This window comes from Labeo rohita, chromosome 6 (genome assembly GCF_022985175.1).
Source record: "Labeo rohita strain BAU-BD-2019 chromosome 6, IGBB_LRoh.1.0, whole genome shotgun sequence".
Lineage (NCBI taxonomy): Eukaryota > Metazoa > Chordata > Actinopteri > Cypriniformes > Cyprinidae > Labeo > Labeo rohita.
The window spans coordinates 18,556,082-18,572,706 of record NC_066874.1 but is presented as its reverse complement, the minus strand read 5'-3'; the positions used below and the strand labels follow the sequence as shown (position 1 = coordinate 18,572,706).

The window sequence follows — 16,625 nt, the reverse complement described above, 5'->3', positions numbered from 1 at the left end:
ATGATGCTTTACAAATAACAAGTAATGTATGAAATAGAGTTGATCAAATGCAAGTAAATAAAAATGAGAACTGTACATTATGAATTAATAATTAAATGACAGTGGTGATAAGTTTCTGGATGTACTATACATTCAATATATGATTACCACATAATATATGTCTCAACTCACAAAAAAAATGAGTCATGTTAATTCATGTATTTCATTCACTTTTTATTGCATCGAATTATCATCATTTCCTGAAATTTGGCATTGCTAAGATTGCATCTCTCAGGCCTAAATATCTCAAGTGGAATTTAGTGGAATTTATTTGATTTCAATTCTGTTTCCTGACATTCCAATTCAATTCCAATTCCATTTCCTGTCAGCTGCATGCAATTCCAATTCCAATTCCATTCCAGGAAGTGAATTGGAATTTACCATTCATTCTCAATTCAATTCATGAATGGCCCCAACCCTGCTATGTAAGACACTAAGACCTATGTACGATGTCATAAAATGTAACCTTTGTCTGAAAACTATTACCTGAAATTGTTACATTTTTGATTGTAGTCTATTAAACTGTGTTTTTACTTGAGTCAAATTCATCCAGCTTCATCAAAGAACTAATTAAAACGTATTGTTGTGTTGCTGTGACTAATGAAAGGTCTCTTCAGAAGGATGAAGACTGACCATACTGTGTCCAAATACAGTTTAAACTTTTTAAGTTAAGTTGACAAAAGAGAAAAGATTGATGTCATGATGAAAAAAGGTCCAAATGATGAATAATATTCATAAGCATAGTACTACTCATTCTGTTCACCACTGCAGAGTTCCAGTGTAATGTACGTGAATTATCAGCACATTACTATTTTGTTTTTACTTCTAACATCAAAACATCTTATCTATCATCTTATCTGCTCACCAAGCCTGCATTTATTCGATCCAGCTAGAGTAGAGCAAAAACAGTACAAATTTGAAATATTTTTCAAATATTTTTTAGCTGTTTTCTATTTGAATATATTTTAAAACGTCATTTATTCCTGTGATTTCAAAGCTGAATTTTTAGCATCATTATTCAAAATAAAATTGCTGCTCAAAAAATGTATTCTTATTATTAAGTTGAAAACTTCTGAGTAGATTTTTTCGGGTTTCTTTGATGAATGGAAAGTTCAGAAGAACATCAGTTATCTGAAATAGAAACCTTTTGTAACATTATAAATGTCTTTATCATCACTTTTGATCAATTTAAAGCAAGATATTAATAAAAGTATTAATATATATCATTAAAAAAAAAAAAAAAAAAAAAAATATATATATATATATATATATATATATATACATACTGTATATACTGTCTCCAAGCTTTTCAGCATATTAGAATGATTTCTGAAGGATTATGTGACACTGAAGACTGGAGTAATGATGCTGCAAATTTAGCTTTGGTCACAGAAATAAATTACATTTTAAAATATATTCAAATAGAAAGCAATTATTTTAAATAGTAAAAATATTTCACACTATTACTACTTTTGCTGTATTTTGGATCAAATAAATGCAGGGTTGTTGAGCAGAAGAGACTTCTTTAAAAATATTAAAAATCTTACTGTCCAGCAACTTTTGACTGGTAGTGTAGCAGTTCAAAATGTGTTACTTTTTCACAAGTAGATAAAACAATATGTATAAACATATGGGAAAATTTTTTAATGTTCCTTCATTTTTGACATTCTTAGAACCACTCCCATTCATCATGCCATTATTGTTCATCACCTATATCTGTCCAACAATGTAGACATATATGTTGACTGACTTGTATGTCTAGAATCCTCATAGTTGATGGGTAACGAAGAAATAATAAACTTCTTTCAACCTTCATACTCTTGGCCTGTTGTAACAATCCACCAGTTTTGTTATTATGTATATTTGTACTCCAGACAATGATTCATAGAATTTTGAGGAAAAAAAAAACACAAAGTTACTAATTTCCACATTGTGAAAGATTCCCACATTGTGAAAAAAAAAAAATTAAATGGATTTGTCGAACAGCTGTTTTTGATTTATGAGTAAAAAGTATGTGGTTAGCATTAGTCATGTTTTCCAAGCTGCTTTCTATCCCTATTCAGCCCTCAAGGTGGCAATTCTCAACTAAAAACTCACCTTTTATTTACCACTATCATTATTCAGTCTTTACATACATACATAAAATATCATACAAAGACATAATATTTACTCAGAAAATAACAAGGTGAAGCAATTTAAGGATATAGTTTAGGGTGGTGTTCATTTGCATCACTTACATGGAATTCTTCTCATCTGCAAAGAAATGTTTTGTTTTTGCATGCCTGGAGAGATCTAGGGGAGTTTAACACAGAATGTTGTAGAACTACAAACAGATTTAGTGATCAAATTTCTCATTTGCAACACAAACACTGATAGAAATATATTTTATTGTACCACATTGCTCCACATGTTACAGCACATGTTAAACATCTCATAAATCTCTCGTTAGGCCAAATCCCTGATAGCACACGTACATCTTGGAGACGTCTATTTGATGTCTGCATTTACACCTGCAAGACGTATTTTTTAAAGTGTTTGCTCATCTGCAATACGTCTGTTGGACGTTTCCTATCACATGTCAAATAGACGTCTTTTAGATGTCTTTAAGATGTTTATGATTTAGAATGTATGTAAAACTGACATCTTACAGACGACTGCCAGACGTTTGTACACAGCAGATGCTTCCAGATCAGGAGATCTTTAACAGACATCTTGCAGACGTACTTGTGCTCTCTGGGATGACTCAAATTTAAACAGTATTTACATTTATTAAGTTGAAGCCCTTGATAGCACACGTACATCTTGGAGACGTCTTTTTGACATCTGCATTTACATCTGCAAGACGTATTTTTTAAAGTGTTTGCTCATCTGTGTTACATCTGTAGGACGTTTCCTATCAGATGTCAAATAGATGTCTATTAGATGTCTTTAAGATGTTTATGATTTAGAATGTATGTAAAACTGACATCTTACAGATGTCTGTCAGATGTTTGTACACAGCAGATGCTTTCCAGTTAAAGTGATCTTTAACAGACATCTTACAGAAGTACGTGTGCTATCAGGGTCCTGATAGCACACATACATGACAAAGACATCTATGTGACATCTGCATTTACATCTGGAAGATATGTTTTTTACAGTGTTTGCTCATCTGCAATATGTCTATAGGACGTTTCCTATCAGATGTCAAATAGACATCTATTAGATGTCTTTAAGATGTTTATGAATTAGAACGTATGTAAAACTGACATCTTACATGTCTGTCAGATGTTTATACACAGCAGATGCTTTCCAGATCAACTAATCTTTAACAGACATCTTGCAGATGTATACTACTATCTGGGGCAGTTTTCTAAATTAAATCAGTGTTTAAAGAGATATGCTGCATACATGTTTTTTACAACTCTGCATACTTCCATTATGAATTGATGTCTGTGTCCTCAGTCACATGGGCGGCTGTTATCAGTCTGTCAGTGGAGAAAATGTCTTAAGCCAACAATAAATATTTAAACAGGGAAAAATCTAATGATCTGCATAGATAGAAGCCTAGTGGCACATCAATGCAAACACAGTGGCTAGATGAAAACGTTCTCACCTTCAGTATATGTGTGCGTGCAAAGTGGAGGCGTTGTGCATGAGGAAGTAGTGGTCAACAAGGACGAGAACATTTTCATGTAGCAGTTTCACATTTTAGACAGGAAACAAATGCTGTATTGAACATTGAAAAAAAAACAATTGCTGCTCATCACGTTTTCAAGTCCAGATTTGAAATGACTAACCACAAGCAGGCTGCACATATAGGACTGTTTCATAGTCTTGACACAGTCTTCTGTTCTTACATAAAAGCTGATATAGAGTGATTTTGATATTTGAATGAAGTTTATCACAACTCCAATGGATGAATGCTTGACATTTAATTATGTTAGGAAAAGAAGCTGAATAGGTGCACCTGGTTTGTGTATGCTGCTTGTTTGCATGTGTTGCCTGCTTTCATGGCACCTTATTTGCATGATGATCTGGAAGGTTGTGTATAGTCATGCTATAAAAGTAGACTCTTACGACATTGATAATTTTAGATCCATTGGTGTACTAAAGTCCAATTAAAACTCTCATTAATTTGAAATATCTTTAAAATAACACCTAAATGGAGGATGCTTATAGGCTAATACATAAACAAACAGTACTTATCAATCTTTAGGCAGATCATTAAATATTTTTAAAATTCTACATGTAAAACAATGTCATGCAAGTGGCATGTAAGTGTATATCTTTTTCATAAACCCTATTGTAATTGCTAGAATGGTAATGGATGAGCGATTTCCATGTTAAACTGATCGTGCAGACTAAAAACTGTAAGTTGTAGAGACTTAAAACTTGGAGGAATGGTAGTACTCACACTGCCAACAACGTGACCGAGACTCGCCCCCAGTTGGCCCCAGATAGCACACGTACGTCTGTAAGATGTCTGTTAAAGATCGCTTGATCTGGAAAGCATCTGTGTACAAATATCTGACAGATGTCTGTAAGATGTCAGTTTTACATACATTCTAAATTACAAACATCTTAAAGACATCTAATAGACATCTATTTGACATCTGATAGGAAACATCCTATAGACATATTGCAGAGGAGCAAACTCTGTGTATTACTCTTCCAGATGTATATAACTTCTAAACCGTCAGTCAGTGTGTCAGTGTGTTATATTGTTAGAATCCTTGGCTCATGCCAGACAAAATGCATGCCTCAGATTTGATCATGAACCTGGTGAAATTTTCAATTATTTCACATTTTTTGCTAAAACCTACTTTTGCGAGCTAGTCCTGGGTTTTTTGCCCGATCGGAACCAAACCAGTGCAGAAAGATTCTCTGGAGAATGAATATCAATAATTATCAAAAAAAGTTGAACTTTCGACTCAGGGACACCAAATGTACAAAGGGAGCATGGCCACTTTTAGTAAAATGCCTATAACTACTGAACATAATGAGATGTCTTTGCCAAACTCGGCACACTTGTGTAAAAGCTATAAGAGGGATAGAACATAAAAATGGCAACTAACAACATGAAAATCACTGAGCACAGTCTTGGTCCAAAGTGCCACAAGTGTCTATGGCAGGGGTGCCCAAACTCGGTCCTGCAGGGCCATTGTCTTGTAGAGTTTAACTCCAACTTACCACAACACACCTACCGGGGAGTTTCTAGCATCCCTAGTAAGAGCTTGATTAGCTGGTTCAGGTGTGTTTAATTTGGGTTGGAACTAAACTCTGCAGGACACTGACCCTGCGAGTTTGTGCACTGCTGGTCTATGGGGACATTTGCGTATCTCAAAAAAGCATGGCCGCCATCGGCCGATGAAGTTTGAGCACCTATTACACAAGGTTAACGGAGGCAGATTGGAACGATACTTGGTGGGCCTGTCTGACAAACAGCCCCAAAGGTCTGTGAGAAATTTGAAAGAAATCGGACACTAAGCGGTATCGCATTTTTTGAGGGTGTAAACGATTGTACATTGCGCTGTTTTCCACACAACCACACGATATTCATATCATATGCTAGATCTCCTCGTTCCAAACAACTTTGCCTCTAGAGCCACTGCTGTCAATCAAATTGTTTTTTAAATGACTGAGAAGCTGTAAATATCCTACTTTTGCAAATTAGTCCTGGGTTTTCAATAATTGGAACCAAACCAATACAAAAAGATTCTCTGGAGAGTCAATATCAGTAATTGCCAAAAAAAAGTTGAACTCACTGTGGCAAAGGGACACCAAAACATAAAATGGGGTCAGGGCCACTTTTAGTAAAATTGTGCCACAAGTATCTATAGGGACATTTGCGTTTGAGCATATTAGACAAGGTAAATGGAGGCTGATCGGAACGAAACTTGGTGGGCCTGTTTGACTCACAACCCCAAAGGTCTGTGACAGGGGTGGCGAGCCGCATAGTTTTGCCCTGCATAGTTTTGCTTCAACCCTAATCAAACACACCTGAACAAGCTAATCAAGGTCTGAAGGGTTACTAAAAAGCAACAGGCAGGTGAGTTTTAATTAGGGTTGGAGCTGAACTCTGCAGGGCTGCAACTCTCCAGGATCGGAGTTTGCCACCCCTGGTCTGTGAGAAATTTAAAAGAAATCTGACACTGTTTTTTTTTTTTTTTTTTTTTTTTTTTTTTTTTTCACACATCCACACGATATTCATATCATATGATAGAGTGAACTTTTGTGAACTTTTGTCAACTAGTCCTAGGTTTTTCGCTCAGTCTGGAGAAAACACTCCGCAGTGCAATTCTCTGGACTCCCTATGTCAATAATTATCAAAAACATGTTGAAATTTACCCTTTGGGAAGCTATAACGGGGTCCTTTAGAAAAGGGGCATGTCCAAATATACCCAAAAGCCTATAAAGCCTAAACGAAAACTCAAAACTTCACAAAACCTGCTGAGCACATGCGACAGGGGATTCTAAACAAGCATGCAAAGTTTCAGGGTGATCGGACCACAGTTGGTGCCATAACAGTCATAAGTGTTAAAAACATACTACCATTTCTATGGTAAATCACCTGGATTTGACAAAAATGCTTTTTAAATAATTGATTTAGGTGGGTACAGCTAGCTAAATAATAAGTAATGTTTTTTTCCTTATGTGCTTAAATACCTAAAGTATTTGCTGGTAATTGCTGATTGCAGCTATATTCTTTAGCATAATTGTACTGTAATTTCACTCATGTCCGCTAGGTGTCTCTCATGAGTGAACTCGTGAGCGCTGTTTATATGAGCGCGCGCACGACGCGCGCACGGTTAGAGAAATAGCAGCAGCAGGATGGCGAGCAAGGACACAACACAGAGTTCCCTACATCCAACACGAACAAAATCATCATGTGTTGGACTTCTACGTCTTTTATTTATTGCATTTATTCACGTGGCACAGGCGAACAAACAAGGTAACCTTCTGACGCGTGTTGTGTGTTTTTATCTGGTTTTCGCGAGTCTGTATGGCTTGTATACATACCGCGGCTTCACTGCAAGCTAATGACTGTTAGCTTCGAGCCTTAGCGCGTCAGCGAACAAAATAAATATTTATGCAAGCCTTATCCACAACGTTGAAGTCACGAGTCTGGCTATGTTAGATGACATGTGACTGCTCTTGCTGTTTTTATTTTCTTGACGTAAAGCCAATGGATAATATTTCTTAGCGATACTGGTTTAGCCTGAGTATTGAAGCTAACAGGCTTAGTCATATTACATTAGCTAACACAGTAAACCTGGCTGAAGTTACTTTCACTCTCAAAAACAAAATAAAACAATGGATAATGTGTTACAAATCTCAAACCCATCCAGGATAGGTTTTCCCCTTTATGTTAGTAGGTTAAATGCTAATGTTCGCTCTCCATAGTGACTAGTTCTTGGGACTGTTTTGGCTAATAAATGCGGATTTGACACGGAGTTTTACCTTACAGAAATAACACTCATAACGTTTCAGATGTCAAAACATCATATTTAAGCATGTCAAGCGAGTAAAGGATTGAAAGGTTGAAAGTAAAGTGTTAATGCGAGAGTTTTGTTTCTGAGGCCCAGTCTGTCAGTGACATGTCAACTAACTCAGAAAGGGAGGAGGTGGTGGTGACTGCATACTGCAAGTTGATGCAAGTTTTTACTATATTCCTTCTTGTTGCTCGCACACTGCTAAATACAGTATGTTACTGGGAGTAAATTTTTGTTAAGCAGTGTGTCATAAAGAAATTGAGTTGTCTGATTGCATTGAGGGGTTCAGCACAGACATGACACTGTAAAAAGCCTTATCAGAGTGCAGAACACTTGGTTGTGTTTGCAAATGAAATAGTCAGGGTTGCAGTACACTCTGGCACAATCCAGATATCAACTACTTCACAGGGCGGATGACCTTGTAAATCCAGTGCTTGCTTTTGACTGTTTTTGACTGGTTTATTGTCTGTATATAAATGACTGAATGCCAACAGACAGTTAAAGGGATACTTCACACAAAAATGAAAATCTGTCATCATTTACTTACCGTCATTTTGTGTGTAAACCTCTTTCAGTCTGTCTTCTGTGGAACACTGAAGATATTTTGAAAAATCTTGGTAGCCAAACAGTTTTGGTTACCGTTAAATTCCATTGTATGGACAAAAACAAAACAAAACATAAGTTATACAGTGTAACCTGAGGGTGAGAAAATGATGACACAAGATTTATTTTTGGGTGAACTATCCTTTACTTGTCAGTAGTCAGTGGTTAAACAATGTGGGGTTTTCTGTGACCAACATCAGTGTCTATAGAACATTTTGACTCATGCACAGCATGTAATAAAGGCAAGACATTGTTACACATTTTGTTCTGTAAGAGGTTTTTCCTCAACTGTGCACATTTGGAAACTTTATATCAAATTAGTTTAAAAAAGGTTTTTGGTGTTTTGGCTTTTTAAGGAAGAATCAGGACAAGATTGTCTTGAAACTTTGTAACACTGGAAGGGAACACAAGGAGGCAACAATTAATCAGCCTGGCTGATGACTTTTTATCAGTACTTGTGTCATGTGTAGTGAAAAGCAAAAGTTAGTATTCGATTAGTAGCAAAAGCACACCGTGTTCTAAATGCTTGAGGGCTGTTGATAAGTGAAGGTGTGTGATCTTTTCCTTTCAGAGATGGCATGTTTCTCTTCTCCATAATCCCTGGATTACTTTGCCTCTTTTGCCTGGACAGCGGGGCAATCCGTTGGCGATTTTAGGGCTTAGATGTGCGTTTGCTCTGTAGTGAGAGTTTATGTTAGTTGTTGTCAGAAATGATGCATTTTGATCAAATGAGATCCGTTTCTTATGAAGTCAGTTATCAGATCTTGCACTTGCAAGTTCAGTGTTTGGTTGTAAATGGGAAATGCTTATAATGGCATTTGCCAAATGACAGAGTAATAAACCTATTTCTCACTTCTTTCTCTTTGGAAGTCCTAAATGGACCTAATAGCTACAAAGAGACCACACAGAGGTTTGAGCAGATGGGTTGGTGCTCTTTGGGAAGCACGTGTGAATTGTTGAAGTGTTCTCACTCTTCCCTTGAAATGAATGCACCACTATTTCATTTACTGCATCAACCCAGTTATTGACTGGAGGGACTCACTGAGCACATGGAGTGTTTTTTTTTCTGCTTTTAGGTCAAGCAGGAATGTTTTTAACTCTTTGGTTCCTTCCAGTGAGACAAGAATCCAGTTATCAATGACATCACTCTTCACATGTGTCAGTAAAGCACTGACTGGAAAGTTTGCGATGACAGTGTATGTGTTTAGGAAGTTATTGAGGTGCTGTGATTGCACCAACAATGGATAACCAAAATGCATTGTATAGTATACATCTTTTTATAACATCAAAAATATAAAAAAATATAAATTTATACATATTATATTATATATGCATATTGAAAGTATATTTATACATTTGCACTACCGTTAAAAAGTTTGTGATAAACACTAATATTTACATTTTAAATGCATTAGTTAAAATAACACTTTTCTTTTTCTCTGATAAATCTTAATTTTCAAAGTTTTTAGTGTTACTTAAGAAATAATTCTAATATACTAATGTGGTGCTCAAGAAACCTTTATTATTTTTTTAGTTGATAATGATTGTGCTGCTTCTCTGTGGAAAGTGGAAGAGTTTTTACCACCAGTTTGATCAATTTAAATGAGTAGTTCATTTCCAGAGCAAAAATGTGCAGATGATGTACTCGCCCCGTTGTCATCCAGAATGTTCATGTCTTTTTCTTCAGTCGTAAAGAAATTGTTTTTTCTGAGGAAAACATTTCAGGAATTATCTCCATATAGTGGACTTCTATGGTGCCCGTGAGTTTGAACTTCCAAAATGCAGTTTCAGCGCAGCTTTAAAGGACTCTAAACAATCCCATCCGAGGAATAAGGGTCTTATCTAGCGAAACAATCCGTTATTTCTAAAAAAAAAACTAAATAATGTATATACTTTTAAACCTCAAATGCTCGCCTTGTCCAGCTCTGCCATGCACATGCGTGTCCCGTTCAAGACAGTTAGGGTATGTCGAAAAACTCAGATCTCATTTTCTCCTCCAGCTTCAAAGTCGTCCTACATCGCTGTGTTACCTTTTTTTGTAAAGAGCATTTGACCTTTTTTTGCACGTCCACTTTGTAAACGCTAGGTTGGTACTTCTGCAGCAATGTATGGTGATTTTGAAGTTGGATGAGAAAATGTGAGATTTTCAACATACCCTAACTGTCCTAAACCGGAATACACAGTTTGCGCAGAGCTAGACAAGACGAGCATTTGAGGTTAAAAAGTATATAAATCATTTTGCTAGATAAGACCCTTATTCCTTGGCTGGGATCGTTTAGAGTCCTTTAAAGCTACATTAAACTGCGTTTTGGAAGACAAGGTAAATCCTGAAATGTTTCCCTCAAAAAACATTATTTCTTTACGACTGAAGAAAGATTATTAAAAGCAACACATTTATATTACTTGGAGAAGTTACTGGCTATGTAAAATGATTTTGTTTATTATTTTAGTGTCCTGCTGCTCAACAGTTGCTCATTTTTACTTTCCGGTTGACTTCATATCTTATCGTGACTTATGGTTCTGCAGTTACAGCAGTTGTAGTAGCAGTGTTGAAAGCTGAAAATTAAAATGTGAATAATACATCTCTCTTTTCCAAGGTCTATCTGTTCAACAGATGCCTGAGAGTTGAGAATGGAAATGGTTGGTGCTTAAATGAGAGATGCTCAATTGCTGTTGCATAATTCTGTTCGTGTGTGCAAGAGCACATATTGTTCTAGTTTTTCAGGGCCTAGATCTCACTCAGCGTTAGGATCTTTAGTTGAGCATGAAACAATTTAACAAATGGTTCTGTGATTGATTCTCTCACTTTGGTTTCTTTCCAGTGCTGCTGTGATTGAGTGATATAGCAGTTAGTGTCTCAGCTACAGCTGACCATAGGTATGTCTGTGTTTGGCTTAAAGGTATCCATCAAAGGTGTGTGTACACGAGCAAGAGTTAGTTTCCGGAGTAGCGTGTTGTTTTTGCTCATTCAGCAGCACCTGGCTCCCTCCCACTGGTTCTGTACAAAGCCAATGAAGGATCTGTCTGACACACATTCCTTACAATACAACATGCATGATTGTCTTTTAACAGTTAAAACGTATGTGTAGAAGCCACCTTTGTTGAAAGGAACACAAGCATTTACCATGTTTGTTTTGTATCCCTTTGAACAATGTGGTATTGTTAAAGTGTTTGACCAAGCATAAGTTTAAGAACTTGAATTTTCCTGGAAATCCACTATATAAGCTCTTCAAATATAGGGATTTGTAATATAGATGCCCTTTTGGTTAAAGAGTTTTAAACCTCTTGTGAACTTTGCTGGTGGTGTTGCATATTACTTTAAATGAATCATCTAGTCTCTGTAGCTTTTTTAAGAGCAGTTATGTGTAAATGTGGTAAGGGATCTCTGATGTGTAAAGATGCTTTTAAACATCGAAGTGCCAGACTCTTCTCTGGCGCACATCACTCACACTACGGAATCTTGTTGTGAATCTGATATCTATTTAAAATCCTTTTGCCTTCGCAATATCTCGCCACAATTTTGACTGACAACTGCACAGCAATTCATAGTGAGTATTGGAGTATTCATAAACAAGACAAGTTTATTCAGTGTATAAGGCAAAAATATATTATCTTAAAAAAAAAACTTTATTGTTTATTATTTTACCTTTTTTTGTTTGTTTGTTTTTGATCAATGATTCAAACTCAAAATTCAAGTTTAGGGAGGCAGAGATAGAGAGAGAGTTTGTAGTCATAACGGTACAATAACATACGAAAATAATTTACTGTTAATCGGCACATCCTGCAGACTCGAGTGTCTAAAAACCCCACCTTTTTATGGCACACCGGCAGGCTAACAAGCTGACAATTGCCGAAATTAGCTTGAGGCTGTGTATTCACAATGAAAATATAGACATGAGTAAAATGTTCTTGCATTCATCTATGCCTGTGTACTCAGTGGGGGGGAAAAAGGTTTTCGGAGCACAGTTTTTCCCAGTTTTATGGAAGTTCAAGTTAGGGCTGTGAACGATTAATCGCGATTAATTGCATACAAAATAAAAGTTTAAGTTTGCCTAATATATGTGTGTGTACTGTGTGCAGTTATTATGTATATATAAATACACACAAATTAATGTGTATATATATGAGAAATATGTTATTAATATACAGAATTATTTTATTTATATATAATATAAATTATATAAAAATTATAATAAATACATATGCTTGTAAATATTTCTTAAATATATACATGAATGTGTTTGTATTTATATATACATAATAATTATACACAGTACACACACATATATTAGGCAAACTCAAACTTTTATTTTGTATGCAATTAATCGCGATTAATCGTTCACAACCCTAGTTCAAGTTGGTTTCTTGTGATCTATACATAACTAATTGTTTTATCATGATTTAGACTAAGGCTGTCACTAACCATTATTTTGGTAACTGAGTAATCTGTCGATTATTTTGACAATTAGTCTAGTAATTGGTTAATTATAATTATTTTTTTGTAGTAATAAAAATAGACTTTACTGCACAATCTAATCCTTGGTCAATATTGACTAAACATTTAATTCAAATATCCACTTAATCTTTAGTATTTAGCCATTTCGTTATGATAGAAAAGCTACACCCAATATGTGGACATCAAAACTTGAAAACTCAGAGTGAGGGTTTAAACTTTTTATTTTGAAATTGCGATGAACAGTTAGCATATTGAGAGAGATAATAATGTTTTTTCCTGTGTTTGCGTAGGTTTATAATTGTTTTACCTTACAAATCAGATGAAATGGCACACGTTGCGTTCCCAGATGAACATTATAATAAAGTTTAATAAACCCAAACTCACAACAACATGCAGAGATGGAGTTACTTTGAGACGTTCCAAACATGATAACAGTTTGTGTAGCAGCATTTACTTTGAACGAAGCCGCTCTGAGATATGTGCATGCATCGCATATGTTTTTACCGAATTATAGCGTTTGTGAATTCTTAATGGCATTATGTTTTATGATTTTTAAATGGGTTTAATATCTGGAATGCGCTACTTCCGGTATTTTGCCAATTACTCGACACGTGCAAAATGCAGTTGAGGATTTTTAAGAATGTAATACTCAAATAGAACTGAGGAATTGTTGCAGCCCTATTCTAGACACAACAAAACAGTTGCGATCATGAGAAAAACAAGAAAAAAAAAACCATGACCTCTAAGGGCTTCCATACTTTTTTGATTGGATGGTTAAAGAACGCCTGTGCTGGTTTAAAAACACCCAATAATTGGGAAACACCCTTTTTTTGTTCCACAGAGACCTTATACTTGGTAAAACCTTGAACATGACCATGTTTTCAGTATGAATTTTGCCTGTAACTGGTCATTCCAGTAATCGGTTATCGGTGCCAATTAATCCTCAAAACCGATTTATGGTTATCCTGATATATTGGCAATACCGATATACATTACGACACCCCTGTTTGAGACCTTCGTAGTCTCAAAAACAGGGGTGTTGCAGTTGTGTAGCCCACAGTTATTGGTTTGTTGTCTTCTTGCCTAAATCTAGAATGATAGGAATTGGTCCAGTTGACACTCAATTCAAGATTTAATTAATGTTTGTTGATGAAACGGACTCCGCACCTCCCTAAGTTAATTATATGATGCAACATGATGTGGTGTTGAAAGTGATGCGTGTTTTGTGTACCTCTGAAAGTGTATACGAGGGAGCATGACCGGCCTCTATCACTGTAAACTTCACTAGAGTTACAGAACTGCAGACTAATAATAGCACTGCGAGTTGACTGACATGAAGCCGAATATGAGAACTCAGCAGCTCTGGGAGGACTTGCTATTAGCCATCTGTTAATCTGTAAAAAAAAATCTGCTTCTACTCAAAGGCCTTCTGATGTTATGTTTTAGAATAAGCTCAAGAAAAATTTTATTAGCTGATATTATGGAGATCCCGTCACGCTTTAATGGTTGGCCTGTCTTTTTTTCTGTGCCCGTACTTGTGCGTTAGCTGTCATCAGTGGTTTCCTGATTGAAAGATATTGACATTGCATTGATAAAGTGATGAAGCTGCTAACATAAAAACACCAGAAATCAGATTCAGGTTGACCACATCCATTTCTGACATTTCAATTTCTGTTTGCTTGCTTTTTTGCTGTTTCCTGGCCTCAAAACACTCTTGCAACTGTAGCTTCTCTTACACTGTAATGCACGAGACTGTGAAACTATACGGTTCTTTAAAGTCCTTCAAGAGCTCACTCAAGACAAATCCAGACGGCGAATGATCGCAAAATGACTGTAATGATTCCCTGTCTCTTTCCTTTGTGTTGCCTGATGCGTAATTGTGTCCAAATCTGATACACTCCCAAAGAGCCACTTGTACACACTGAGAACTCAAATCCATCAACTTGCATGGCATTGTTTGCTGATATCCAAACCTCATGGGAATTTTCTCTGTCTGTCTACAGCTTTCATACAGTCAGACAACATCCTGGAGGTACTACACTTTGGGGAAGGAGGCCTCTTGCAGGTATGTTTATGTGAATCTGATAGCATGAAGCTTGCATTGCAGTATAAAGGCCATAGGAAAGTACTCAAACACTGTTTTTGGATGAACTATAAATACATTGAAGCCTGCAAAGCTTGATGTTGTCAATAAATAACAAAAAAAATACTGTTGTCACTATTAGTGGGTAATACTGGACTCCCTTATTTGAAAGGTAGTGAGACTGCACAAAAAACTTTAATTTTAAAAAAAGGAAGTTGTTAGTCACTTCAACGCGAGTAGCTTTGCACAGCAACAAAAGTAGTTACACTGTCTGTCAGCTTCAGCTAAAGTGTTGTGAGAATCAAAGTAAGAGTTTTTAGTTTCATTTAGTTTTAGCACATCATATTTTTGCTTTGTCTGAATACATAAACATACAAATGTATCTAATGAACAGGCTGATGATTTTATGAAAGTCTCATGAAATTACAGAAAATTACAATTTATTTTAAATGATTTATCCATGCTGGTCATTATGATTATTATTTTTTAAAATCAATTTGAACTTCAATCAAAAATACCCCCCCTCCCCCTCTTAACAACATCTCTTCTCTTAATTATGTAAGACAGGAAAACAGGTTGAACTATGCTGACCAGGCTTTTGACCAGCACCCTTTGTGGGGAGTTTGACTGACAGGCGATCTGCCTAATCATAACGCCAAATCCGTCATTTTGTTCGACAAACAAACCAGATAGGAAAGTTAATATACCTTCTAATGTTCTGAAGTGTATTTCATGCTGTTAAATTAAAGAGCCCCTAAAATGATAATTGTTGTTTGAATTTCTTTAAAAATGACAACATTTGGCGTTCACACTAGCAGCGACTTCTGTTGCTGCATGTCGCCAGTGGCTGGTGACGAGGTTGCTAGTGGGCGTTCTCACTACTGGTTGCCTTGACAGCGAATCAGGTTTCTTGCCGCTAAATACAAACATTTTGAAGGCTAAAGACTAAATATAATATAAATATAAATTAAATCTGTACATACAAAAAAAAACAAATGAGAAGCAGAGCCTACTTTTTTCCAATGAGGATGTTTATCTATGGCTGAGAGAGGAGAACGATTACATGAGCTCTACCGTCGTCTTTCCTATTGGCTGTCGCTCCCGAAAGTCACCCTTCATTTGCATAAAGTTGAGGGATTCTGAACTTTGTCGCATTGCTGGACATGCCCCATCCGGTCGCCAACGGTTGCTGTAGCTTGATGTCGCCGGAAATCGCCAGCTCTCCATTGAAATGAATGGGATCGTGTTGCTTTGTCGCTGCCTGTCGCTTGTAGTGTGAACGGTTCTTAAGACTTTAAATACCAAAAGTAACCTGCTCTTTCTTGTCTGTTGGTGCATTGTCGCAGTGTCCTTTTTGCTCTGCAATGTATTTTTTTACTTTGTGATGATGTGTGGCGTGAGAACGTGATCACCTCAGTTCAAGAGGCACGTGAACCGATCATCTCATCCTCTTTACTACTAATTATAGCATGAAAAAAATTTAATGAACATTGGAGTTATGTTTGTCGGACAAAATGGTGGATTCAGATGTCAGTCAAACTTACAGCAAAAGTTGAAATCCCGTCCCATATTCCAGAAGCCATTTATCTCGGATAGGGAAGAAAAACTATCACAACTTCTGTTTCATGCCAACTTTAATTGATCTTGCTAAATGTGTGTGAGCAGTTATTGATCATCTGGGTAACTTACTGAACTGAAAGTTATTGTTGCTTTTTCTCATTTTCTGTGTCTGTAAGGATTATGAGACTTACGTCAGTCTAGTTAGTTTTATTTTTTTGGAAAATAAAGTAAAATGTTTTATTATAATAGTATCACATTGCAGGCATTTTAATGGTGGGAGTTTGTTCTTCCCTACAACAATGATTAAAAATGTATGAACAACTTTTTTGATACTGCAGTTATTTATAATTTAGTTGTTAATCAATGTTAAGAGATATGCAACTGCTTTAAAGGCTTTATCAGTTTTTAT

The 16,625-nt window shown here is 36.0% G+C and overlaps 1 protein-coding gene across 2 annotated transcripts in view; it reads left to right on the top strand.

The window, feature by feature from the left end:
* Positions 1–6,822: 6,822 nt before the first annotated feature.
* tmem131 (transmembrane protein 131) overlaps positions 6,823–16,625 on the top strand; it is a 42,807-nt gene continuing 33,004 nt past the window's right edge. For both annotated transcript variants that reach the window (XM_051112035.1, XM_051112034.1), the window contains exons 1-2: positions 6,823–6,973; positions 14,577–14,638. In XM_051112035.1, coding sequence (XP_050967992.1) covers positions 6,853–6,973; positions 14,577–14,638 — 183 coding nt within the window. In that variant the 5' untranslated portion in view covers positions 6,823–6,852. The remainder of the gene's footprint in view (positions 6,974–14,576; positions 14,639–16,625) is intronic.